The 25,430-nt window shown below is 52.4% G+C and overlaps 12 protein-coding genes across 12 annotated transcripts; 3 read left to right on the forward strand and 9 right to left on the reverse strand.

Annotated features, from left to right (window-relative positions):
• Positions 1 to 23: 23 nt before the first annotated feature.
• Positions 24 to 827, forward strand: AYO20_00918 (hypothetical protein; the record flags this gene model as incomplete). The annotated part of the gene is made up of 1 exon (XM_022639226.1): positions 24 to 827. The coding sequence occupies one exon, from the start codon at positions 24 to 26 to the stop codon at positions 825 to 827; it is 804 nt and encodes a 267-aa protein (XP_022505017.1).
• A 371-nt stretch (positions 828 to 1,198) lies between these two features.
• Positions 1,199 to 2,026, reverse strand: AYO20_00919 (hypothetical protein; the record flags this gene model as incomplete). The annotated part of the gene is made up of 2 exons (XM_022639227.1): positions 1,199 to 1,910; positions 1,968 to 2,026. The coding sequence occupies 2 exons, from the start codon at positions 2,024 to 2,026 to the stop codon at positions 1,199 to 1,201; spliced, it is 771 nt and encodes a 256-aa protein (XP_022505018.1).
• A 317-nt stretch (positions 2,027 to 2,343) lies between these two features.
• On the reverse strand, positions 2,344 to 4,853 carry AYO20_00920 (hypothetical protein; the record flags this gene model as incomplete). The annotated part of the gene is made up of 2 exons (XM_022639228.1): positions 2,344 to 4,504; positions 4,762 to 4,853. The coding sequence occupies 2 exons, from the start codon at positions 4,851 to 4,853 to the stop codon at positions 2,344 to 2,346; spliced, it is 2,253 nt and encodes a 750-aa protein (XP_022505019.1).
• An 818-nt stretch (positions 4,854 to 5,671) lies between these two features.
• Positions 5,672 to 7,752, reverse strand: AYO20_00921 (hypothetical protein; the record flags this gene model as incomplete). The annotated part of the gene is made up of 3 exons (XM_022639229.1): positions 5,672 to 6,571; positions 6,666 to 7,645; positions 7,704 to 7,752. 3 exons carry the CDS (start codon positions 7,750 to 7,752, stop codon positions 5,672 to 5,674), a joined length of 1,929 nt encoding a protein of 642 aa, XP_022505020.1.
• A 1,092-nt stretch (positions 7,753 to 8,844) lies between these two features.
• Positions 8,845 to 10,419, reverse strand: AYO20_00922 (hypothetical protein; the record flags this gene model as incomplete). Its single annotated transcript, XM_022639230.1, has 1 exon — positions 8,845 to 10,419. The coding sequence occupies one exon, from the start codon at positions 10,417 to 10,419 to the stop codon at positions 8,845 to 8,847; it is 1,575 nt and encodes a 524-aa protein (XP_022505021.1).
• A 428-nt stretch (positions 10,420 to 10,847) lies between these two features.
• AYO20_00923 (hypothetical protein) lies at positions 10,848 to 11,542 on the reverse strand (the record flags this gene model as incomplete). The annotated part of the gene is made up of 2 exons (XM_022639231.1): positions 10,848 to 11,189; positions 11,240 to 11,542. 2 exons carry the CDS (start codon positions 11,540 to 11,542, stop codon positions 10,848 to 10,850), a joined length of 645 nt encoding a protein of 214 aa, XP_022505022.1.
• An 866-nt stretch (positions 11,543 to 12,408) lies between these two features.
• On the forward strand, positions 12,409 to 13,672 carry AYO20_00924 (hypothetical protein; the record flags this gene model as incomplete). The annotated part of the gene is made up of 2 exons (XM_022639232.1): positions 12,409 to 13,517; positions 13,594 to 13,672. 2 exons carry the CDS (start codon positions 12,409 to 12,411, stop codon positions 13,670 to 13,672), a joined length of 1,188 nt encoding a protein of 395 aa, XP_022505023.1.
• Positions 13,673 to 14,809: 1,137 nt separating this feature from the next.
• AYO20_00925 (hypothetical protein) lies at positions 14,810 to 17,179 on the reverse strand (the record flags this gene model as incomplete). The annotated part of the gene is made up of 1 exon (XM_022639233.1): positions 14,810 to 17,179. One exon carries the CDS (start codon positions 17,177 to 17,179, stop codon positions 14,810 to 14,812), a length of 2,370 nt encoding a protein of 789 aa, XP_022505024.1.
• Positions 17,180 to 19,055: 1,876 nt separating this feature from the next.
• AYO20_00926 (hypothetical protein) lies at positions 19,056 to 20,030 on the reverse strand (the record flags this gene model as incomplete). The annotated part of the gene is made up of 2 exons (XM_022639234.1): positions 19,056 to 19,547; positions 19,605 to 20,030. 2 exons carry the CDS (start codon positions 20,028 to 20,030, stop codon positions 19,056 to 19,058), a joined length of 918 nt encoding a protein of 305 aa, XP_022505025.1.
• Positions 20,031 to 20,515: 485 nt separating this feature from the next.
• AYO20_00927 (hypothetical protein) lies at positions 20,516 to 21,652 on the reverse strand (the record flags this gene model as incomplete). Its single annotated transcript, XM_022639235.1, has 1 exon — positions 20,516 to 21,652. One exon carries the CDS (start codon positions 21,650 to 21,652, stop codon positions 20,516 to 20,518), a length of 1,137 nt encoding a protein of 378 aa, XP_022505026.1.
• Positions 21,653 to 22,449: 797 nt separating this feature from the next.
• Positions 22,450 to 23,510, forward strand: AYO20_00928 (hypothetical protein; the record flags this gene model as incomplete). Its single annotated transcript, XM_022639236.1, has 2 exons — positions 22,450 to 22,950; positions 23,004 to 23,510. 2 exons carry the CDS (start codon positions 22,450 to 22,452, stop codon positions 23,508 to 23,510), a joined length of 1,008 nt encoding a protein of 335 aa, XP_022505027.1.
• A 696-nt stretch (positions 23,511 to 24,206) lies between these two features.
• Positions 24,207 to 24,602, reverse strand: AYO20_00929 (hypothetical protein; the record flags this gene model as incomplete). The annotated part of the gene is made up of 1 exon (XM_022639237.1): positions 24,207 to 24,602. The coding sequence occupies one exon, from the start codon at positions 24,600 to 24,602 to the stop codon at positions 24,207 to 24,209; it is 396 nt and encodes a 131-aa protein (XP_022505028.1).
• Positions 24,603 to 25,430: the final 828 nt, after the last annotated feature.

Below are 25,430 nucleotides of genomic sequence, written 5' to 3' on the forward strand. Positions count from 1 at the left end.
TACCAACGAGACGCCCAAGAACCATGAACGCTCTCCGCCTCTCCGCCTCGAGTCTAACGAGGAGGAGTACCACCATACATACTAGACCTAACCCTAGAGGTACACCTCGTGCACAAACCATCCCATATTCTCGGACTTGGCCTTGTGCCAGCATCCGCTATCAATCCTCGTCCTCTTCTACCACCTCCCCTTCCTCTACGCCCGCTGCTACCTCCGCCTCTACAACGCAATGCCAGCAAGACATCCAATCGCAGCGCTCCGCGCAACAGGACCGGACCCGCATCGACCGCCAACCGAGCGAGTACAGTAAATCCGGGACGGACGACGCCGTGGCGTCGCAGCCCGTGTCCTTTTCGCCCGACAGCACCGCAACCGCGGACCCAGCGCGGTCCATCGCACAGGCAGCGGCGGGGCAGCAGATCCAGACCCAGAACTCGACCACCGCCGCCACAACAACAACCACAACCACAGGGACGTCGAACGAGGCGCCGACACCGCCGTCAAACGCACCGTTCAACCCCCTCGAAGTCAGCCCGGCAAACGTAGAAATCAGCTCGACGACGTCCGAGACCGAAGGCGCCACCGCCGTGGTGCGCGACGCCCAGAAGAGCAGGACGTACGTGGGCACCACGACGCAAAAGTCAAAGTCAAAGTCGACCACCGCCACGACGGCGGCCAAGAGGGTCTTTGCCGGCACGGATACCAGGAAGGACGCCATGCCTGGCGGGGCGGCGCAGGAGGGAGTCGACAGTACCGCCACCGGCGCTGGCACCAGCCCCGCTAGACCTGGCGGGAAAGGACCCATCATCAGGCCTGGGTCGAGGTAGTTTCTCCCCCCCAGACACAGGAATGGTCTTGGTTGATACGGAGGACAAACAAAAGGTGATGATTGACCCAGTCATTCCGATCGGAATGGATCAGATTGGGCGTCACGGAAATCGTGGGCGGAAACATTGTATATTTTTGTGGAAAAAAAAGAGGAAAGGGTTTCTACTACTCTTCTTCTGGTAGGGGGAGGGACAAAAGGTAAAATTGCCCTGCATAACCGCTCGTAGCCTCTCAGACAAGGCTCAAGGGCGGGACGGATATGTATCCATGTCCCTAGATTCATACAGCTCCCCACTGCGGTTGAGCACTGAAAATATTCTAGTCTCAGATGTGTTTTTCAAAAAGTACATCGAATACTTGGTCGCTACACTCATTTCAATCCTCCACTCAACAAGATACTCTGCCCAGTCAAATACCCCGTCCTGCACAGCATGGTTACCACATTCGCACACTCCTGCGGCGTGCCCAGCCTGCCCACCGGAATGTTCCTCACATCTCCAGGTGTGCCCTCGAGGAACTTCGCGTTAGGAATCATTCCTGTCTCGCCTATCATGGCTGGGGCGACATCGTTCACCGTGATCCCGTCCTTGGCGAGCTTGATGGCTAGATTCTTCATCATCCCTGTCAGGCCGGCTTTTGAGGCGGCATAGTGGCAGCCGTTGATGCCACCCCCGTAGCCAGCTATGCTCGACATCATGATGATGCGTCCCCATTTCTGCTGTGCCATGTGTGGGACGGCTAATTTGGCAAGAACAAAAGGTGCGCGGAGGTTTATTTGGATCGTATAGTCGAACTCTTCATATGTGATGTCCACTATTTGAGGCACTCGCTTCCCGTATCCTGCATTGGCGACCAGAATGTCAGGACCATGGCCATGTTGTGATTCAATCTCTTTATACAGTCTTTCCATGTCTTCTGTCGATGCCATATCCACTTGGTGTGAGGAGATCTTCAGTTCGGAGGAGGCCGAGTCGCCCTGGAGCTCGGTGATCAGCTTGTCGACATTGGCCTTGTTTTTCGAATATGTGAGAGCGAGGTGGCAGCCGTTCCGGTAAAGGTCTCGTGCGCAGCCAGCACCGATTCTGTTCTTGTCAGTCAAGGTGGACGCAAAGCCTCGAAAAATGTAAGCTGCGACATACCCTCCTGATGCACCCGTAATCAGAGCGAGCCTGCCTTTGATTTCGTTGTCGACGGACATGCTGGGTGAAGCTCGACTTGGTCCTGATGTCTGCGAATTGTTGGTGTGAGAGGTCAATTGAGACAGTCGCTGTCTTGTACTCATCCCTGGATACGAAGCTGGGCTCGTGAGCGTTCCATGGTCCTCCACAAAAGGACGAAATGTTGCAGCCGCGGTGACTGCGCCGAATCAGTCGGGCAGATCGTGGTGGATGGTGCGGGGAAGTCCAAGTGCCACCCACGCGTCGGCGTCTGCCCCCAAACGCCGACATTAGCCTGAAGCGGATAGAACAGCGCAGCTGTGCATGGGGGCCAACTCCACGCAGGTGGGAGAAGAACTCAGAAGAACAAGTTGCCATTCCAGTCCACTGGCCAATTCATCGAGTTGTTGGTCTGCTGCCACTGCATCCCTTGAGCCTGCGACTGAGGCATGAAAGTCGACGTTGACTCGAACCCCATCATCGGAGCAAGCATGTTCATCCCATTGCCTGTCATCGGGTCGCCAGAGACGTAATCGCCGACTGCCTCGAGGTCCAGCCACGAGAAGTCATTGGCCGGACTGAATTGCATGTACCCTTGAGCGTCGACATGAACACTGCCACTCGACGACAATGGACCCTCGGATGCTGCGGGAGATTGCATTGGAGGAGGCAATTGCGAGGGTGCCTTCTGCGGTTTGATCCAGAGCAGTTCCAATAACCTTGCGTAGCGGGATCCCGGATCCTGAGCAGATACAGATGCTCGCTTGAGGACTTCCATAGTCTGAAACACCAGTTGTCGAACTTGCCGTTCTTCCATGTCCGTCATCACCCCAAACGAGCGAGCCTTGTACAAGAAGACGGCGGAATAAATGCAGTACAGGTAATACCTCAGCGGCATGTATCGCAGGTACTTGCTCGGGTCCACTTGTGTGCTGAGCAGCGTCAGGTAGGCTTTCGCTGCTGCCACACTGGCCCAGATGAAACGTGCGTCGGGCATCGCACCAACATTACAGAACACACTTCGGAGATGGTCCCTCAGTGAATGGGCGTCACTCTTGGGTTTGCTGGCAATTGCTTGAGCAATTGCCGCTTGGAAGGCAAACGCGTTGGTGTACAAACACAGATATTCGTACGCCATCTGCAGCGTGACCTTGATATATGGGGAGCACTCCAGTTTACCCCATGTCGTGTTCCAGCGCGCAATAGCCGCCCGGAAATCGTCGACATACTTGACATAGTCTCCCATGAGCATCATCTGTCCGCTGGTGCGCATGCCCGAGTAGAGCACGTCGTGTACATTGGAGTAGAGCTGAGTGAGATCCAGGGTTGCTTGCATTATTTTGGCATAATCTTCGTCCCCGGGGTTCAATGGTTGTAACGAGGGAAAGTCTTGGGAGGAAAGGCCAGTCATGGGCCCAGGTCCTCTGGACCAGAATGCCTTTCCAATCCTCACCGATATCAATCGGTCTGAGACATAGCAATTGGCCCAAGCTAGACGTTTGCGACCGTCGATCCTCGCTTCCTCGGCGGTTTCTTGTCGAAATGAGGTTCGGTCGAGGCCGAGGAAATAGCCTGTTCGAAGAGCCATACCAACATGCATCCAGGCTGACCGATCCTCCTCACCTCTGCCCACGGCCTCGATCCGATTTCGCAGGCCTTGCGGCTCCCACTCGGCGAGCAATAGCAGTGCCTCGACTGCCTCGACATCGCAATCATGGCCAGCCGCGATTCCCGATATCAGGTCATGCATGTAACGAGAGCAGCAGGTATGAATCGTCGGCTGTTCGATAAGATCCTTGGACGAGATGGTGATAACGGCCGTCAACAGGTGTTTGTCGTTGACCGCGAAGACATCCAGTTGAGCAGGATCAAAGTATTTGCGCGGGACCAAGGGAAGGTACGGGTGATAGTGCTCGGCAAATCGTCTAACTAGCATTTGTATTATCTCGGGCGTAAGGTAGCCTTCACGGACCAGTCGATACGTCGAGATTCCAGCGTGGATGCCATTGATGGACCCTCTGGGCTCTGGTCTCGCTCCATTCTGCATATCTTGATTCGATAGATCATCCTGATGGCTTATTCCTCCTTTCGCGTGTAACTGATCTGCCTCCCGGTTTGCCACATCTTTCAATAATTGCCATGCATCTGATGGATTTCTAGGTATAGTGTCTCCGATTGTGCTGTCTGTCGTCGATACCGAGTCGTCATCGTCGGCCGCGTTGGTACTAGTGGTTGTTCCTCCCACACCACTTCCCGAGCCTGCAGTCGCGGATCGATCTTGGAGAGGGGAGGGTCGCAGAAATGGAGGAGGTCGCAAATGGGATCTAGAGCTGGTGTCGGCATGGGGATCTGTCTCGAGAAGGGGCGTCAAGGTCGGAGGGTGGGACAGGCCAGAGAGACTGGTGGTGGAAAGTAACTTCTTCCTCACTCGGCTTCCGCCACGGTTTGAGGTCCCCAGGATGCACTCGCGATTTTCTTTCTTGCATCTTGCGCATGGGGGTTGGCCGCCTGAAGCTTCCCTGCACGATCAATCAGGGTCAATGAATGGCGCGGACAGAAGTCGATACGAGTTTTGATGCTCTATTTGGGAGGTTGCCGACAGGCGGCTATTGCAGCTTGTGAGAGGTTTCCAGATAGCCGGGGCCAAACGAACCGATGGAACACAGGCCGACCGCAAAGACGCAGACAGAGGTCCCACCTGTCCTTTTCTTATTGTTGGACCATACAAACCGATGCGCAGACAACGTCGAAGCAGAAAAATAAACGGATCGCTTACAGTTCACATCTCGATTTGCGGGCGCGACAGAAGGTGCATGCTCTCGACACCCGCTTCATGGTCGCCGAAGGGCTTTGGTGGTCATCGGCCATCGCGGGTCAACGTGGAGTCAAAAGGGTTTCGCGGACCGGCAGTTCAAATGCTCTCAGCCTCGGCGAACCAGGCGAGCAGTTCCTGGGGAACTATAGACCAGCAGCATCATTCTAGAAGAGTTGCTCGTCTCACTCGATGCGAGGTCAAGAAGAGAAGAAGGCCGCGTACGCGCACAGCTTTGGGGTGAGGAGATCTGGATGGAATTCAAGTCGCCAGTTTGTGTTGAGTGTGGGAAGTTTCAAGCTCTGTGTGGGTTTGTGCCTGGCGAAGATCCGCCGAGTTCCCGCATGTGCTGGAGGGGGAGCGGTGCATCAGCCATGGAAGCCATGGTAGTGGCAGAGGGTTACTACTCGTAAAGGCGGGTTTGGGGGGCCAGACAGGCGGCATGGCAGGGAGCGAGGTTGACGGAGAGCCCGTGCCAGTAATTGGGCCGAACTTAACTAAACCGCTACCCCGTAGAGGCAAGTGCCTAGGCACTGGGGACGCCTAGCAGTGGCTAGCGGGGCTGGGGTGCCTAATGACGTACTTGTACAAGTACCTGTGTAGTACTTTAGGTGTTGCCTAGAGATACTTGGTACTTGAGTGCCTAGCCCCGGATTCGGCACGGCTATTAGGTACTTACTGTATCTTGCTGCACAACACAGGCCCTTGTGTACCTTGTACCTCAACTCACCAAAGTCAGGTACAAGCACAACCCGTGCTTCTATTTAAAGTCACTACATAAAACCCCCCCAATCGACATACACCGCATATCCGACAGACAGACACACCCTCCCAACACAATCCATGTAATTTTCTACCACGTTCCCCTCATCCGTCAGGCGGTTCCGGTGCCGTTGCTACCGGTCGGCGCAGGCGATTCAATCGTATGCGTCGTGTTTGGTACCAGTTCGAGGGTACTCGTGCTGCTGCTGGATGAGCTGGAGCTCGACGAAGTACTCGTTGTCGGACACACTCCTCCCGGTTCACCCCCCGTTGCTGTCGCAGATACCGATATCGATACCGATACATTAGTCAAGGGAGCGGCAGGAACATCAGGGGCAGGAGGCTCAGCGCCGACATCTTGGGCCGGCAGCAACCACGTCACGACCGTCGCATTGGGCACTGTCCCCTGCCACACGTCCGTCTCTCCATTATTGAACCCGAGCACCACGTCCTGGTCACTGCCGATGTTGTTCATCATGACCACCGCCCAGCTCGAGTCGGGGTTGCGCACCGCCATGGTGTAGAACTGGTTGTCCTGTCTGGCGTCGCCTTCGTTCCCGTCACCCAGGATGCGATAGTTGACGCTGCCCCGACGGACGAAGCGCGAAAACTGGCCCACCATGTAGTAATCGTTTGTGAGGGTGTATTGCGTCGAGGAATTCACAATCACGCTCCCCTGGCAACCGGCACATCCGCCATACGGGGAATGCGGACCGTAGTCCTGGTCTGTCGCCATAACCCACATCGCCGCGGCCGAGGCGCCGTGCGTCACCGGCGGAATGAAATTCGCGGCCACTTCAAAGTTCCAGCTACCACTTTGTGGCAGATAGTTGGAACACTCTGTCATGAATTGCAGGGTGTTGGGGAAGGCATAGTGGAAATCCGACATCACGCTGTAGTTTGCAACAGGGCCCGCATAGCAATGCCAGGCTGCGGCATCGGTAAGAGAGCCCTCGCCGCCTGTACCTTGGATGACGCGTGCAGGATAGACGGGCTGATCGGTATTGTGGTCCTGATACCAAGCAACGTGAGACTAGAGTCCGCTCGGGGATCGAAGCTAAAAACTGAATCTGTGCAAGGACAAAGAAATAAGAAGAGAAACTTACATATGCCATGATGATAACACCTCGATCATGCATCGCCTGACCAAGACCCTGGGCAATCAAGCTTGCTGCATCGACCGGGTCGAGAAGCATGCAAGGATACCCGCCTTGATAGTTGAGCGGTTCGTTCATCGGCGTGATGCCATTGACTTGAACACCCATGTCGTGAAACGCATCGACGTACTTTGAGAAATATCCCACCATTTGCGGGATGTACGCGGGATTGAAGCTGTTGTTGAGGATGTTGTAGCTTCCGCCGCCGTCCACGTTGAGATTTGGCGCAATGAACAGATCATTGTATTTTGTCCATCCGGGATATGACCACGGCGACCCAAAGAGGAAGACATCGCCCTTGACAGTGCCCATTTGCGCGATCATCTTGGCCTGTCCGGTGCCGTGCGGTCCAAGACTGAAATTCGACAGGTCGAGGTCAGGTTCTCCTTCGTTGAAGCTGGGCCCGTTGTCGTCGTAGGTATATTGCTCTCCTGACAGGTCTGAGGAGCCAATGGTATGCCGCATAAAGCCCATGTTGTTGCCACTTTGCCCGAAAAGATCCTCCAGGACACGAGACAGGGTGGCGTTGTCCAGGGTATTGAACACACTGATGGCGCTGTCAGTCCAGGCGTGTCCGAATCCGACCATTTCCTGTTGTGCGCCGTTGGCCGAGTCAATGATGATGTTCCGCCTTGGACGACATGATGACGAGCTGCTCGGCGATGCCGACAAGCGAACCGGTGCTGGACCACTTGACAATTGACGTGTCGTATTTGCAACTATAGAAATGAGAGCGTCGGTGATGAACGATTGAGGACTCAATACAGGATGAGCCCCGTCGCCGATACCTCCCCGTGGCCCGCATTCTTGAGAGCTCGCAATGCACGAAACACCGAGGTTTTGGACAGATTGGGCAGCAAGAAGGGTGCAACGAAGCAATATCAGAGCACAAGCACAGAACCGACCCATTTTGAGGTCTTCTGCACCTCCTGGTACAATGTGGCCAAGGGTCAAAAGCCTGGGGTACTCCGCCTTTTGAGTCCGCACGGTCATCAGCACCGCGATGCAGGTTGATGCCGATCTTCTCCAGCTTCATGACGTTGCAATGTACCTGGAGGCTACAGTTCCATTTGAATCGCACGGCTAAAAGGCCACTTCCCGGAGCGGATCCAGACATTCAATGGCCGTCTATGGAGACCAGATCCAGGACTGGACATTAGCAAGTTCAATAGTCAGAGGAAATGGAAACGGATGCGAGGCTTCCATCCGGACCCTCTTGAGGGGCTATGTTTTCACCACAATATTTGCCTCGATGAGTGTGTTATCATCGTCACCAAAAAGAAAGGGTGGCACGGCAGCTTAGCTGTCTAGTTGAAACAAGAACAGCATGATACCACGCGTCTAAATACATCGTGCGTGCTCATGGAAAGGGTTGATAGATGTACCAAATGCCACCTTGCCTCGAGAAGTTGAGAATTGGAGATTCAATGCTCAAAGGTGGATTCAAGCTGCATATTCTCCAGACTCCGTATAACCCGTGTCCCGAGACTCCGCGGACTCCTCCAGGTTGAGAGTGTGTTGTAACCCCGCAATTGCTTCTTTGTAACCGATCCAGAAGCCGAAGAAGGTGACTATAGAATATGGATGATGTTGAGCGGGTGCGGCTATGTTCAGGGAACCCTGGTAATCGAAGCTGGCAAAAACACCTGACATTAGTTGTGAAGACCTGGTTTGGTACAATTAGAGTCTTGATTCCATTTTCTTGGGCCTTGTGGCCGACGTCGATTCCTACAGGACCTATCATGTTGTCAATGAGAAGGGCGCAAATTGCTAGGCAGGGAGGCTGACCTGCCAATAGACTTAGTCATCGACGAGGCTACGTGGTCAGGGGCTGCCTCCTTGCTTGACGGCCGCCACTCACAGAGATGTCACCGTCCACAACGACTTTGCTGATACCAAGATTTAAAGTGTTTTTAGTCACGTCTTGTAACGGAAATATTGTCAACTTACCTTGTTTCCTGTTGCTATCCCCAGTCGCTGATCTACAACTGAACTGTCAAGGTACTCCCACACTACCTAGCACCCCAACTAACTATTGCCGCCTTGTTCAGCCTTATCCAGAGGTCTTCAAGCCGAATCACTGAGTGTTATTCTCGCCAAACACCTTCTGATCCACCTTTTCCATCACTCAGAGTACTTTGTCCTCGCTCTTGCGGAGAGTTTGGCGATTTGGAGCCTTCGCATTGACGTGCCGACGGGACGATGCTCGGTTCAGATTCAACGCACTCGCCTTTTGCGGCGCCTGATCCTTACCCGCCGCAGAGTTGTGTGATCGTCTACGCTTGTGTAAGGTGTTTCTGTTCCTCGCCTTGACTGAGACCATGCGTGGTGGGAGAACTGGACGGTGCAACCGGGCAGTGGTCGCTTGAGCTTCGTTGTTGCCAGTGATTCCCGTAGATGAATGTTTCGTAGAAGATCTTTGAGCGGACGGTGTTCCGCGCAAGGTTGATACATTCGGATGCCCCGATCTTCTGGAGACACGCTTTTCTCTTTTGCGTACTACTCCTGCTTCATTGACGACCTGCTTAGTTTGGGGTTTTCTGCCTTCTGTGGACGAATCAGCTTCCGCAGGGATGGGTTCAGACGAATTGCTCGATGCTGCAACAGTGTCATTTATCTTTAGAGCAACTGGGAAACTGTCGAGCTCAGCCACGTAACCGATGACTGTGTCCAGATTGGCGGTGTGTGCATGCGGCGGCGAAGAACCCGATGCCTTGCCTTTCTTATTCGAGAAACGTCCTCGGTTGACTTTGCTCACTAGGCCTCGGAAGACGGAGGAAGCTTTCTTCTTGACGGATTCAAACGAATCTGTAGGCTTCCCACGTCCTGAGTGCCCTTCAGCGTTATTGGCATCGGAAACGGCTCTCTCAACTGGAAAAAGCTCCTGTTGACCTACCTTTTCCACGTTGAGCTTGCCACTCGACTTCTGGTCCTCTGAGATCACACTGGTCTTGGGTTGCTCAAGAGGAATGGCCTCGTAACGGGTCGGGAAAGTCTGGCGGAGCATTACCAGTGCAGTGGTCACCTTAGCTCGATCAAATGCGCCAGGATGGGTGCGTTTGATCGATCGGCCTCGCTCGTGCACGCCTTCATTGGTCCGCTGGTCGAGGAATCCCATGCAAAATTCCTTTTCATAGATCAAGGCCTGTCGTATCCCTTTGCGGCTTCGCTCTTTCATCTTCTCCTTCAAGATATCTTTCGGCTGTAATTCTCTGCTACTCGAGTGAAGGTTAGTCTTGAATCCTCTGCTCGCGGATAACTTGCCTTTGTTGCCAAGTCTTCTTTGAGCGCGGAAGCTCTCACCCAAGGCGAGGATTCCTGGAATAGATGCTCTGATATACGATAAATCTTGATCATGTTTGATATGACCAGACGGGGCGACACGGGACAAGAGAGCTTCGAACTTCAACCGCTCATGGTCTCTTGCATGATGTAACACAAATGTTGCGCGAGAGCAAAGGGTGTCCAGAAGCAGATTTCGTTCGATTATCAGAGATTTGGTTGGGTCTTGGAATTTTGGGAATGGCTCCTCGTCCTCGTGCAAAGAAGCTCGGGCAGGAGTGTACCACCCATCGGGGGCTGGCCACATGACAAAGTCGGTGTTGATGGATTGTGAAGGATATTGTGTAGAGCCATTAGAAAGCGAGGATATCCGAAGCGGAATCGCAGCACCTGGCTGTGTGCCCGAGTTTCGCACCAACATCTTGATGAAGAGGGTAGCCTTGCCAGATATATGACAGACTCCTGTGTCGCACAAACTGGATCCTATGTTCGGACGCTGTTACGTAGTACTGCAATGACGGGAAACCACAATAGATACAAGGCGGTCAAGACTGGAAAAAGGAAAGTGACATTTAGAGATAGTTCTGCATAAGGATGTTAGTTGAATTGTATCAAAATCAACTATGATGTGGATCTGACACAAAAGGACAATGCGACAGGTAAATGGGAACAATAGTGAATAAAGGGACAATGACTTGGGAAAAAGAAGTTGGCGAACTGTCAGTAGACAAGAAGCCACTGCCTTTGTCCGTCTGTTGCGATACAAGGCCGCAGACGCATTGTCCAAACAAAGGACACAAGGAATCGGATCATAGCACGTTCTTTTCGGCCTTGTATTGCTCTAACCAATCACCTTTCTTCCCAATCAGGATCTACTTCTCGTTGTCGGGCGTAAGATCTGCGTACGTGTTCTCTTTGAATGTCTAATTCCGCCTCTTGGCCTTCCTTCTCCTTTCTGACTTTGAGTCTGATCCGTGCTTGCGAACCACGGCCATTGAAGTCCAATGTCCATTCTAGCGGTAATTTGCCCTTTGGCGCGCCGTCTCGGGTGCCTTCCGCCTCAGGGCTCACCCAGCTGTAACCAGGCTTTAAGATGATATTGGCGTAAATTGTAAAATAGCCCCATCCAAGACGTCTGATCTCGTATGGAGGCCATTCAAGAACGACAATTGGATTTCTGAAAGTAGGATGCTGATGTCACATGTTGGTGAATCCCGGTTGCAAGACAGAATGGTACTTACTAGAAACACTTGGACCTCTTCAATCAAGTCAGTTCTCGAGGGTCGAATAAAGAACTTCCAATGGTGCTTGTTATTCGACCCCTGCTCGGCCCTGATTTCTGTATGTTCGTTTCCGATATGAACGGTTAGCGTCTCAATGGTTGAGGCAGAACCATCTTCCTCGGCTGTTTGGGACTCGGCCTCACGTGCCTGGTAGGAGACGGGATATAATCGCTGGAGGGCTCTTTCTCTGGTCGGGTCTAGGGTTGAAATGGTAAATGTCCGACACATGGGGCAACGGGTTTCGATCTCGTGAGGCAACATGATTGCCACCTCATCGTCGAGTCCAACCGCGGTTAACTGAGACGTGACTGACACATCCGCCCACAAGGCCATACACGACTGGCAAAGTGTATGGTTGCATCTGGTTCGGATTGGTTTGTAAATGAGACAATGGCAGATGGGACAGAGATCATCGGGGTCGACTGTCTCCTCCTTTGCTGAAGAGGTGTTATCGGGTTCTGGATCAATGGGAGCCTGGGAGGAAGAGGGCTCTTCGGCAGAAAACTTCCGTTTCATTATGTGTACCGTACCACAGATTGCGGGAAGACAAGTCAGATAGTTAGACGAGCGAGGCCTCTTCTGAAGAATTTATGGTTGTCGAGATTAGGCAGACATGGATGTTGCCTCCTCCTCTTGGTGTCAAGGGTGTATCATCTGCGAAAATCCAACTGCACTTCGTCCTCAGAGAATCCGCCGTAGTTGGACGCGCAGACGCGTTAAGTGAATAGCACGTGGATCATCATCACGTGGTTATGTAATCTAGCTGGCGTCATGTCGGCCTCAACGGGTGATGGTGGTGGAGTGACAACGAGTGCCAATCCGCCATCTTGGCTCCGGCAGCGGAAGGCGGCGGGATTCTGTCATTGGGCGCTGGAGACACGAACGAAGCCCCCTGGATCCCGCCAACCCAGAGATTGACAGGAGGCAAAAAGCCGCAAACTGCAAACATTGATAAATTTCCCTACAAAGTACTGGTAATTCCAAGGAGTCCGCTTCATGTCAGCATCTCTCCCTTGGTGCCTGTGACTCCCAGGTCTCTCTTCTAATTCTGCGTGCACTCCACGCATTCGTCGTCCCTCGTTCCTAGCCAGCAATCTCTCCTCAATACTCTCTCTCCATCCTTCGACATGCCGGGCAAGACGCTCCCTACCATTACCCGCGCCGAGGTGGAACAGCATAATAATCGGAAGTCGTGCTATGTGACGATCGGCGAACGTGTTTTTGATGTGACGGATTTTATCGACGATCATCCTGGTGGCGGCGAGTTGATACTTGAATTTGGGGGGAAGGATGTCAAGAAGATTTTGGAAGATGAAGATTCACATTTCCACACTGAGACCGCTTATGAGATCCTGGAGGAGAGCTTGATTGGCTTCGTACCCACCGATGCCGTTCTTAAGACCGCAGTAGACTCCTCACGTCCAGACCAAGTTGTCCCGCTGCCTGCGACATTGGAAGGGAACGAACAACTGAAAGCAAATGGTGTGCAAGCCGAGAACCTCCCCTCCCGACCGCTCTACGCGTCAACCGGCATGTCGTCTGAAGACGATCTCTCTAAAGAGACGGATCTGGACCAAGATTGGAAGACACACAAGTTCCTGGATTTGAATCGGCCACTTTTCCCGCAGATGATCTTTGGCAAGTTCTCAAAGGAATTCTACCTCGAACAAGTTCATCGACCGCGACACTACCGGGGTGGTGACTCTGCGCCATTGTTTGGGAACTTCCTTGAACCGCTCAGCAAGACGGCGTGGTACGTGGTGCCGATTCTATGGCTGCCTCCCGTCATCTACGGGTCTGTCCTCGGAATCAGCAACCTTGAAAGTCCGGCCGTGGGTGTTGCATATTGGTGCCTGGGTCTCTTTTTGTGGACCCTGGTGGAATACCTCCTGCACCGCTTTCTGTTCCATGTTGACGACTATCTACCTGACCACTCCGTCTTCCTCACCCTACATTTCCTCCTGCACGGGATCCATCATTACCTACCCATGGACAAATATCGGCTTGTCATGCCGCCGACACTGTTCCTCATTCTAGCAACACCCTTCTACAAACTCGCTCATTTTGTCTTTTGGTACAATTGGTACGTCGCCATCACGGTCTTCAGCGGTGGCATCTTCGGCTACGTCTGCTACGACTGCACCCATTACTGGCTGCATCACCATCAACTACCCGCCTACGTGAGGGATTTGAAGAAGTATCACCTGGCACATCACTACCAGAACTTCGAGCTTGGGTAAGTTTGCGCAACAGCGACCAACTCTTGTTGTCCATCTGTATGAAAGGGACATATGGGCTAACATGGTTCTCAGGTTCGGTGTGACATCCAAATTCTGGGACTACGTCTGGGGCACGGAGCTCAAATACACGAAACCGATCAAGTCATCCTAGGCTTTTGCCAGACACCACCCTTATGGAAGGAAGCCACTGGCATCCTTAATTTGTATAACAACATCTTCGGCACGATAGAATGTCAACAATATCCACGATTATCACATGGTGGCGTCTACAAGTACTTGGTACTCGGTGCGGGCGAGTGGCGTGTTCCTTGCTCTCCTGATCGCATTGTCATTAGACCTACCGAGTACTCGGTTACCTCCTCCTCGGCGTTTCAGGTCGGATCAGGGCAGGTCAGGCCAGGCCAGGCACAAGGGACAGGGAGCTGGGGTAATGGGGCTGGGAAGAACAGGCAGACCTCTCACATCTCCATTCAATCACTACATTCTCGTACCTGGAACACCAGTATCATCTGGAGCTTGGTTGGTTACTTAAGAAATGTACAGCACCATTACCTAATTAATATTAATGAATACACGTACACTAACACGAACGACTATTCTTCTTTCCCTTCCTTAGACATTCCTTTCTCCCTTTCCCTCTGATCGTCTATGCTCAATGCAGATCCCTCTTGGATAATGGTTGCGGGCGTTGAGACTCTCCACCAACACAATAGACACGATAAGGCTTCCCTATCCAATACTATTCCATAATGGGCAATGTGCTCCTTTCCATTTCTCGGGCCTACATCGCAGAAAACACTTTGAAAAGACGCAGAAACTTGTCAATCTAGATGAATGGTGAAAGTGGCATGTGAATTGTGTGTGATATGTCTCATATGTACGGACATGACATGCATGAATCGAAAAAATATGGCCTCCAACCTGTTCCGGGTTCCTGCGTCCAACCATACAACGGCAGGTCTACGCGTCCATTCCCAACTAGTTCAGCCGTGTGGAAGCCATGCAAAATGCAGCAGATCATGAAGAATGTGGCTGAGATCACCATAACCCTCATTTCCAAGCTCCACGCCTGGTCGATTTCGACCTTCTCCTCTAAGTAGCAGGAGATGTCAAGCGTTTGTCTGGACTGGGTACCGTAGATAACCCTTTTCCCCCTTTGCGCTGATTCGTTACAAAGCCAAGCAAGAGAAGCCCGGCTCTTCCTTTGCTGTCCATAATGACGCGATCCCGCTATGTACAGTAAATGGTTTCATATCGAGGTCCAGCTTCCCAATGGTCATCGCTCAGGTCATGAGGAAGAAACACCCTGGGTTGCTTCTGCCTGCTGCGTGGTCCAGCCTAGCCAAATAAAGGGGTTCCGTGCCCTGAGCCGGAACACGGAGTGATCTGTTGAAACTGTTGGTGCTGGTGTAGGCGTCGGTGAAGAATCTGGAATTGGCAGAACAGCAAACGTTAGTGCCGAGTCTCCTGGAGCATTCGCTGGTGGCAGTGATGTAGGTGAAGAAGCAAAGGGAGAGATCGTGACTGTGACTGTAGCTGTGGACGTTGAAGAGAACGGGATGGATGGTGAAGGGGATTGGGCAGAATAGTTGTCTGTGTCTGTAGGGCTTGAGGAGGGAAGAGGAGGGAAGGGCTGGGAACTGTAGCTCGACAGCGGCACGGCAACAGTGGAGGAATCAGCACCAGCATCAGCGTTGACAGCACCAGAGGCAGAGGCAGATGGTAAGCATGTCGTCAAGGTCGATGTACCGTCAAGGGTAACTGCCCTTTGAGTGGTTGCGGCCCCTGTCAATACTGGTGACGGAGCCAAAGACACAGGAACCACTGCAGCGGCAGCCGAAGTCGAAGGCACATATGTTGTCACACTCAGGGTGCTTGAAATTGTGATTGTGCTTTCCGCCGTCGAGCCATGTCTGCCACCAAATCTGGTGCCGCTGTTGTTGTATGCCTCCAAGTCTGTCGGATGCGGACGAGGCCACCGAGTTCTCGTCGCCCAAGCGCCGCCGAGCCAAGGTGGTGGGCCACTCAGTTGCGTGAATCTCGGATTTGCCGAGCCAGTTGGGCACCAGAAGCAGTCGGACGGGGACGAATGAGTGTGGATGGGAAGGGAGTCAGAGGTCGTCACAGAGGCAAGATCGCCGTCCATGAGCCCCGGGGCAGTTGGGTAGTGAGACTCACCTGCATCTCGCTTGGTGTACTGCGTCAGATATACGGTCTCGTAAACGGTCTCGTATACAGATTCATACTCGGTGAAAGTCGCCACGACGACGTTGCCCGCAGCATTTGGAGCGGCTGTCACTTGAGGTTCTGGGGAGGCAGTAGAGTCAGCGGCCAGGCCGTTCAGCCATTTGGAAAGTACCGAGAAGATCCATGGGGATGGTAACGTACCATCGTTGTTGCCGCCACGTCCACCACGACCACTTCCATCTCCACTATCTGAACCGCCAGTTTGTTGCGCCAGGGCGTTATCAGTAGTGGTAGTGAATACACCGATCGGAATGACACTAAAGGTTTGGGTCTCGACGCCTGGTCCAGCTGTTGAACCCACATGGACGCTCAGGAAAGCAGGAACTCCAGTCTCGGACGCTGTGGCAGCGAAGACACTAGCTTCGCTTGCACCACCAGAGACAGGCCCTGTAGCTGAGGCGGAGAAGGCAATAGTAGAACCTGTATAAGAAGTGGACGTTAGCATGCGGGTGGTAGTTGTCGGCAATACATGTGACAGAAAGGTGGTGGCAAGGTCGGTGAAAGGGATGGTCTGACCTGTGACGGCAGTAGGATTGGCAAGGTCGGTCATCTGAGCAGACACGGCAGCGTTGTCAAGAGGTTGACCAGGCGCATAGTTAACCTGTGCCCTGGAGACCGCGTTGATGTCGGTATTGTCAACGATATCAATGTCCATGCAGGTAGTGTAGATTTCTTGCTTGCCGTTGGGATAGCCTGGAGCGCCTGGCAACGTCGGCCAGTCCCAGACCCAATATAGGGTAAAGGGTTGACCCGTGGGTGCATCATCTGGGATCTGGATGTCTTGTTGGCACCAGAGATCCTGGCCCATCAGATCATCGAAAGGATGCCCGTACTGCTGTTGACGTTGTTGGGAGATCTGACCGCCGTTTACTTGATAGCATTGCCCATCGTCGAAGTTGCGAGTGGACAGAAGACGGCCGCGACCATCACCACCGGAGCCGTCAGGCGTCCATACACGGTGGATCGCAAGGAAAGAGTCGTCGGGGTTGGGTTGAGAGGTTCCGTAGACATAAACTGTGCCTCGATTCGGTGGCTTGCCGGGTTGGTTGTCTGGCAAAGTGACATGGCCGTTTTCTTGGAAGCGCAGTGCAACACCTGCCCCAGCAGGAGCCTGCAGTCTCGGAGAACCATCGGTTTGGGTTTGGGATGTTTGGGTGGATTTGCACATAAGGTCAGAAGACTGGATCTGGTTGATAGGACGTCCATCGGGTGGAATGAGGTTGACCATCGCTGGATCATTGAACTGGGGAGTCCCACGCAAGACGTTTCCGCGCGGAAACCCTGGCTGCCCGACCAAAGTACCATTTGGAGCAATGACCATCAACTGTTCGATCCATGTATGCGCTGAGATGAGAGGTAGTGTAGCAAGCAACCCGATGAGAGCGCTGCTGAAGGTTGACTTGATGGGCATGATGAAGTTCGCAGTAGCGCTAAAGGTAAAGGGTGAATACTTCTGGTGACCAGCAAGCAGAGTCGTGGAAGATATGGGAGTTATCCGCAAAGAGGTTGATTCGCGAAAAAGATCTGAGTTCTTTGAAGAGGCCGTGTAGTACTCGCAGAGTATCTTTTGTCTGAAAGGATTGGTGGCTCGAACTGTCGAAGCTCAAAAGAACGGTAGAAAAGCAAATGGACCGGCACGGCCGTGACAAAGGAGCGACAAGAACAAACAACAAAGGGAGTGAGGATGAAAGGAGTGACAATGGATCACATTGATCTCTGGAACAAAGCGAAACTACAATGCCTGCGCAAGCATTGTTTGTGTTTGTTGAGAGAACAATGGTAAAGAACGGTAGGTCGATAAGCGAACGACTTCACTTGGGGTCAACGGCTGACCAGCAGGTTGGGTAGAAGGCAGGCGACCATAGACAAGAAACGAGAGCTTGCGAACCAGCAGATGAGCGAGTGGAGCATGGATATGGGAATATTTCGATCGGCATCTAAGCGCAAGGGGTCGGATGGAACCATCTTTGACCCATGATGCCCATGCACTCGTAGATGGTGTCCCCTTTCTGGGGTCAAGGCTGCGGGATAGACATCACGGCCTGCTATCGATAGGCCAACCCAGCACAGTGGGATAAGGGTCTGGATTCTGAAGGACGCTGCGTTTCAGGTGCTAGAGTTTAGCCTTAGTCTTATGCTATCCGCGTGGCATAGCAGGGAACGGGCGTGGTTGGTGCGGGATATTTTTTCTTTGGGTTGATCTTGCAGATAGCCTTAAGGTCGAAGCTTTGTGGAGGCGTTGGAGGGTGCGCACAGTCTATCAGGTCCGGCACAAGAGGATTGCGACTCATCTTGACAAACGACATTCGAGATCATCAGGACTCGTAGTGATGTTGTTCTGGTGAGGCAGTGGTACAACACACTGAAAGTGAAGTGAGTGAAACAATCAACCTCTCAAACGCAAGGACCGCACCCAAACCGACCTGGACAACTCACTGATGGCACACAACCAAGAAAAGTAAGGTCCTTTGTGACCCCTTTCATTTCAGACGGGTGGTTATGATGGATGACAAAGAGGCAAATGATAGGCACAGGGTAGGGATTTCGGAAAAGTATGGGGGAGAATGATAAGGACAGAAGGTGTGGCAGGGAACAAAGTCGTTCGCATTCCAAACATTAGCCTGCGTTTCAAGTGCCACTCTAGCCACTCGTCAAATTGCGCCACCAGCCAATCAACCACTGCAAGGCTCCCAGTGGCTCCTTGTTCCTGCGTCTCGGCCTTGGAGGCTGCATGAACAAGTTGAAGCTTGATCCCTTTATTCTCGGCCAGTCTGTCCACATGGAAACATAACCTTCTCTGCAGTGAACAGCCACAACAGCCCATGGGCGACCGCATAGATCACAAAGGGCAAATTTAGTAGCTAAACTGCCATGCTTCCAGAAATACTACAGATCCTTCCGCTCAGAGATTAGTTTGGCCATCAGGTTGGTGCGACACTTGTATATTCAAAGGACAAAAGCTTAACCTGCCAGCACTCGTATTATGGTCACAGATGGTCCTCCACATATTACCCAAATAGCTCGCGCCGTCCCGGTTATATCGGCAGCCCTGGGGCAATGACGTAGATATGCAGCACCGGCAGCTGGTGATACGGAAACAGATTGAAGGAAGATAGCCAAGGCTCCCTCAATCGTCACTCGGAGGAAAGTGAATGGAGGATCTGGCCCCCACACAACCAACGCCAGACTCCATGCTGACGCTGGTGACACTGAGATGAGATGAGAGGTTTCCTCTACCCACCAACGATGTCGACGATCACTGCAATGCGGTTTGATTGTGCCAGGCCTTAGCGCTTGAAGCCGCTCTCCTCTCGGAGGTATGCCTCAAAGTCGAGCATGTTTTCGTTGAGTCGTCGACATTGTGCCAAATCTGCTCCATACCCTTGCTCTTTGAACCATCGAATCATGGTGCCTGCTTCGGGCACCATGTACATGAGAAAATGGCTCACAAAATCGTATGATCGAGGCATTGGTCGTCCCAGCACCTTCCAAAAGATCTCGTCAGCCTCGGCTTGGGTCAGATCGCAGCCGGCGAGACTGATTGCAGTGTTCTTATATTCGTCTGTCTCGGCGGCGCCAAAGGCCTTGGCTGCAAAGACACCAATATCTCTTACTGCGATCAATTGGAGCCGTTTGTCGCCCATTGTATGCCAAGTCGCAGCGAAGATGCGACCTGGGAGATTCGGTGTGAGATTGTCCATGAATGCTGTCGGTCGCAAGATGGTATAGGTCATATCTGTTCCTCGAACCTTCTCTTTCAGGTGTTTCTCCACCTTGTACTGGAGTGAGGGTTAGTATTTGTTGTATGCACTCGCAGCTTGAACAGCCGGACAAACCTTGGAAACGAAGTGAGGAACATAAGTGGCATCTACTTCAGATTTGTCTGGGCCACCACGATCAACAGAGGTATAGACGAAATGTTTGACACTGTGAGCAATGGCCGCATCTACCATATCATTTCCCTGTTGTGTCTCCTTGCCCTCTACCTTGCTCTTGAAGTTGGGCAACGTCACGCAGAAGACGCCCCATACCGCCCCAACACCTCCGGCTTTTGCGAAGATGCTTGTACAATCGTCGAGATCCCCTTCGATGAGGGTGACTTTAGGCTTGGATGCCAGTGCTTTGGCCGCATTGGAGGTGGTCTTGCGGGTAATTGCGAGGATTTCGTAGTCGAAGGGAGGTGGGTTTGCAAGCAGTGCTTTGACGACGGCGCCGCCCTGCTTGCCCGTAGCACCTGTTACGAGGATCTTTCGTGGTGTCATGTCTGCCGTAAGAATTTGCGTGACTATGATAATGGTCAATTAGCTGCGACTGATGGAAAGGAATGAAGATAATTTTAGACACCCGGTTGAAACGTTCTTTGCTCACTTAGTCTGAGCACATGCGAGCCGGAGAATTGACGTCAGCCCCAAAACAATCTACTTACTAGCTTGTGCTAGGTAGTAGTGAATCCATGAGGACAAGGCAACATCATGCGCCGGATATCTTTAGTCTCTCCTCCATATTGCCATGATGAAGTCGGCTAATCCACCTCATGGAGAACCATGATCGTCCAGTGGCATCCCGAATTGCGGACAATTGTTTGCGTAGCTTGTGATTCAAGTTGTTCCGCACATCGGGACGCGACGCGCCGCGAGTGGAATGCCTAAAGCGCAGTTCAACATTGCTAGGCGAATTTCCTGACCCAATGCTCTAGGTATACTATCTTCACACCTTTTCGCATGTCTGCAAACAAGAGCCTGGTGTATCATGATGTGATCACCACTTTGACAGGTACTCTCCCTTCGTCCTCTCCCTCCAATCCGGTATTAGACGCTACTCTGAATGCCTTCTCTCCATCTGCAAGTGCCACCCGATGCGTGATCAGATCCTCTGCAACACCGTCTAATTGACCACTGGCGAAAAGCGCAATGGCAGCAGGATAGCAATTGGCGTATCTGAAGACGCCGATGATGTCCACCTCTCGCAAAGCAGCTGCACCTAAAGGCAAGGTCTGAACTGGTGTGCCCATTCCAACCAAGACCAGCTTCCCGCCTGCTGCCGTTGCATACACGCCCATCTGCACACACGGTGGAGCACCAGAGCACTCAAATACTCGATCAAATCCCGTTTCTAATCCCTCTGACTTGCAGATCTCTGCTGCCTGTTCCTGTGCTTCCGACAGGATCTCCGAGATGGCCTGCGCAGGTGGCTTTCGAGGAATGAGGAATGTCTTCAACTTAAACTTGCCACCACCCAGTGTTGCGGCGATCTTTAATCTGGGGCCGTCGATGTCTGCGATGACAATCTTGGATACTCCAGCAACTGACAGGGCAGCAGCAGTCAACATTCCCACGGCACCCGCTCCCAAGACCAAGGCACTGGACCCGACCAGAGGTAATCCCACTCCAGATCCCCCAGATTGACTGCGGTTCAATGCATGTAGCGAGACGGCCAGGGGCTCTACCAGGGCACCTTGTTCGAAGGTGACATTTTCTGGTAGCTTGTGGCACATAGCGGCTGGCTGTGAGATCACCGTTTGCAGGGTGCCATCAATGTGTGGGAATGTCTTTGCGGAAGATCTGAATGACAGCTTGGAACATAGATTGTACCGACCTATGGTGCAGAGACCGCACGAGCGACAAGGGAATCCGACTTCCAGGGCAACTCTGTCGCCGACTCTGAGATTCGAGGGTTGGACGTCCCCATTTGCGCCCTCAGCAACAGCAGTAACAACGCCTGATGCTTCATGACCCAGGACGAGTGGCGCTTGAACAACAAAATTTCCGTTCTGTCCGAGACGGTAGTAATGCAAATCCGAGCCGCAAATACCTGTTGCCTTGACTGCTATTTGGACGTCGCCAGTTTGCAGAACAGGTGGTGGTCTCGTCTCCTGATCAACCATACTTCGGTCAGTGTTATGTTGGTCTAGCAGAAGCCCAGTTTCTTACCAGTCTCAAGTCATTCTTGCCATGTAGTACCAAGGCGTGAACTGATTCTGAAGAATTCATGTTTCCTATTGTGATAGTCATGTCTGGCCAGTCGGCGTTCGTCCGTTACTGTCCCTTCGGAGGATGGTTTGCTGGATAGAACACACAATTATCAACCTTGTTCTGTGAAAACATTCGCGGAATGCACCCCGATTGAAGAGCCTAATAATGGCACCAGATTGTCTGGAAGCTGACTCCAACGCCTTAACATTAACACCACACAGGTATGACAGGTAATATGGCACCCGCCAAACGGCACCGCGCCTGTACTCCCCTCGGTCGGGCAGCGGGATTTTCTCCGATGCCTGGACCTAGTCTATACGACGAGGGCGAGGGAGACTCCGACCCTGAGGGCGACTGTCCAGCAAGCATCCAGCCAGTCATGGAGAGAAAGTCGGATGGTGTGGGGGTCAAGAAATGAAGCGGCTATTGACAGTGCGGGGTGACACTGCGACTGCATTGCGATATTCGCAATTTCAAATGCCGACGGAATGCCCACCTCCGTCCATCACTGTTGCACCCAAAGGCGACGCTGGGAGACTGTATCCCGTAAAGTGGCACCCAGCGGCCGACGATTTTTCATGGCTGGCAAGTTATGGCAATGTTGGCCTTGTCCTCTTGCTTTAAACAAAAGGTGTTGCCAGCCAGTGTCTCCCTAATTCGTGCATTTTCTCTCAAACGATCCCTCACTACCGTCTCTACAACCGCTACCATGTCGAAACCTACCGTTCTCCTTATCGGTGGATTGGCACATGTAAATAAAGAGTGGGAAGGCTTGGGTTCCAAATACAATCTGAAGGAATTCAGAAAGGGTACACGCGAGCAGTTCCTCTCAAACTGCAAGACCGGCCAATACGACGACGTAGTGGCTCTCTATCGCTCCAACCTATCCACGTCAGAAACAGGCCTCTTCGATCAAGAGCTGGTCTCAGTCCTACCTCAGTCTCTGCGGTACATCTGCCACAACGGTGCGGGATACGACAATATAGATGTGGACGCTTGCACCCGAAGGGGAATCAAGATCTCCAGTACCCCGATAGCGGTGGACGACGCCACTGCTGATGTCGGCATCTTTCTCATGCTGGGCGCTCTGCGGCTAGCATGGGTACCTTTAGTGGCGATCCGAGAAGGCAGATGGCGCGGGAAGAGCCAACTCGGACACGACCCAAAGGGCAAAGTGCTGGGTATCTTGGGAATGGGTGGGATTGGCAGAGTAAGCGCCATGTCATTCATTACCTGTAGTGATCAGACACTGACTGCGACCAGGCAATGGCTCACCGAGCGCGAGCATTTGGGATGAAGATCGCTTATCACAACCGAACGCGGCTACCGACAGAGCTCGAGGACGATGCGACGTACCTCAGTTTCGACGAGTTACTCGCCCAGTCCGACGTGCTCAGCTTGAACCTGTCCCTAAATGCCAAAACACGACACATAATATCCGCACCCGAATTCGCCAAAATGAAGGACGGCGTGGTGATTGTCAACACGGCGCGAGGCGCACTTATAAACGAAAAGGACCTGGTGGCCGCGCTGGAAAGCGGCAAAGTGTCCTCGGCCGGACTGGACGTGTTTGAAGAAGAGCCCAAAGTGGAAGAAGGCCTGTTGAAGAACCAGAACGTCTTTATCGTACCGCATATCGGCACGAGTACCTACGAGACACAGCGCGAGATGGAATTGTTGGTGTTGGAGAACCTCCAGAACGCGGTGGACAAGGGCTCTCTGTTGACGCCGATTGCAGAGCAAAAGGGACAATTGAACGGGCATTTATAGTTCGTGTTATTGGCAGAGCTAGCCTTGTGGCGAGGATAGATATAGATGATAAACGGTGCTGCTCGGGTAGTAGTCCTAGTGGAGAGGAACTTGGATATATGATAATACTATAACAACTGAGGCGTGCTAGATGTCTACTGTCACAGGGGCCATGATTTTCTGGGGGGTTCAACTAAATTGCACTGGAAATCATCAACACGATTTATGCAAGGACATACACCTGATTTTCAGCCCGCCGTAGGGGATGCGCGGGGGCAAGAATAGTTCAGCACTGCCATTCAATTGAAGTAATAGCCTACCTCTTTGACGATAAACTGGAGCTACAGACACAATAAACAGCGAGGGTAAAAAAGCCGTGACGAGGCCGAGCGTTTGAAGGGAAATAGAGGACCACGGCCAAACCTACCGATAACACTTTGTAAAGGGGGGCAGCGAGGATTGAAAATCATGGTAAGAGAGCTGTTGGCAATGTCTCCCAACACCTCCTTGGGTGTTTGTTCTGTCTTGCAGTTTTGGAACCATTCAATCATCATCCTTAAGGGGAGGGAGGTTCGAGGTTTGCGAGGAAAGTCGCAGCATTGCTGACACAGCAATAGTCATGATGCTGGTAGAGGGAGACAACACAGTCTGATCCCTCTGTCCCAGAAAGCGCATCACCAGCTGCGTAAGACCGTCTGTCACGCTGCGTATTCAATTTCACGCATTCGTCTCTTCTCGGAGTGCTTCCAGTGCTGTGACAATCTCCGTAGCTGAATGATAGTTGCCCTGCCAGCACTTCGTAATAATAGCAGAAGGAAGAACACCAACGAAATCTGGAAATCGTCGTTGGCGGTCCATAGGGGGTTCGCTCCAGGAAGGAGGGCTCCCTGTCCAGATCTCAAAGATGATGCTGCCGAGATGACACAGGTCGTCTTGTATATCTGGCGTATCGTCGTCTCTTCCAGGCCGTTGAAAATCGGTATCGGGCTCTGCTCGAGGGATGGAGCCGTCGATTGATGATCCGCCGAAATCGCAGAATTTTATACAATCATTCTTGCCCAGAAGGATGTTGAGACAGCCCATATCACATTGCACAACGCCTTTCTCGTGCATTATGCAGATCCCTCTGCCGTCTGGATTGACCATCTGAATGCCTCGTCGGTAGAATGCAACTTATTGTGTTTTCGAAGATCGCTCAGTCGGTCCCTTGGGTTCTTTCGAGTACTAGTCCGCGGTTGATTGCGTACTTCAGCTCACATATTCGACTATGTTTTCCAAGTCGCTCGAGGATTTTCCGTTCAATCAACTGACTTTCGAGGAATTGGTTGTCCATATATTCATTGTCTGTTCTAATGGCACCCTTCACCACAGTATGGTCATCAACCGCAAGAACATGCTCAGACGACCCAACATCAAGGCACACTAACTCTCACGAATAATGTCGCGGTATTCCATATCTTTCGACTCCATGGTGATCTGGACTGGTCCACCCCCAGCCATGCTAAGTTCATATGCGCGGTTTGGCGATATACCCCATGCAAAGTAATAGTCTCTAGCGAAGTATCTCCTTATAAAGGACTTAATGGTGAGGGTCAATGGCAGCATGGCATCACAGGTATGTGGGTGGAGAACATACAGCACGAGCGAAGGAGAGTTAGTAAAGAGAGGTACGGATGTGACTGAAAGAATACGTGTCACTGGAGGAGAGAAGATCTTAAAAAAAGAAGGGACTTTGAGCTCTGAAACCTGAACGAACGGCAGAACACAGGATGCTGGAATGTGGTAGGGGTTTTCAGAACTTAAAAGCGGCACGAATGGATCGAGGGGAGAATTGTGATGATGTTCTGTTGGTGTAAAAGCGGCAATCTATCGATCCTCCACGTGAACAGCCAGCCGTGACCAGCCCCTCTCGGCGATCCGCCTTGCGTCAGTTACGAGCAC

This window comes from Fonsecaea nubica (assembly GCF_001646965.1).
Source record: "Fonsecaea nubica strain CBS 269.64 chromosome Unknown Scaff3, whole genome shotgun sequence".
Taxonomy (NCBI): Eukaryota; Fungi; Ascomycota; class Eurotiomycetes; order Chaetothyriales; family Herpotrichiellaceae; genus Fonsecaea; species Fonsecaea nubica.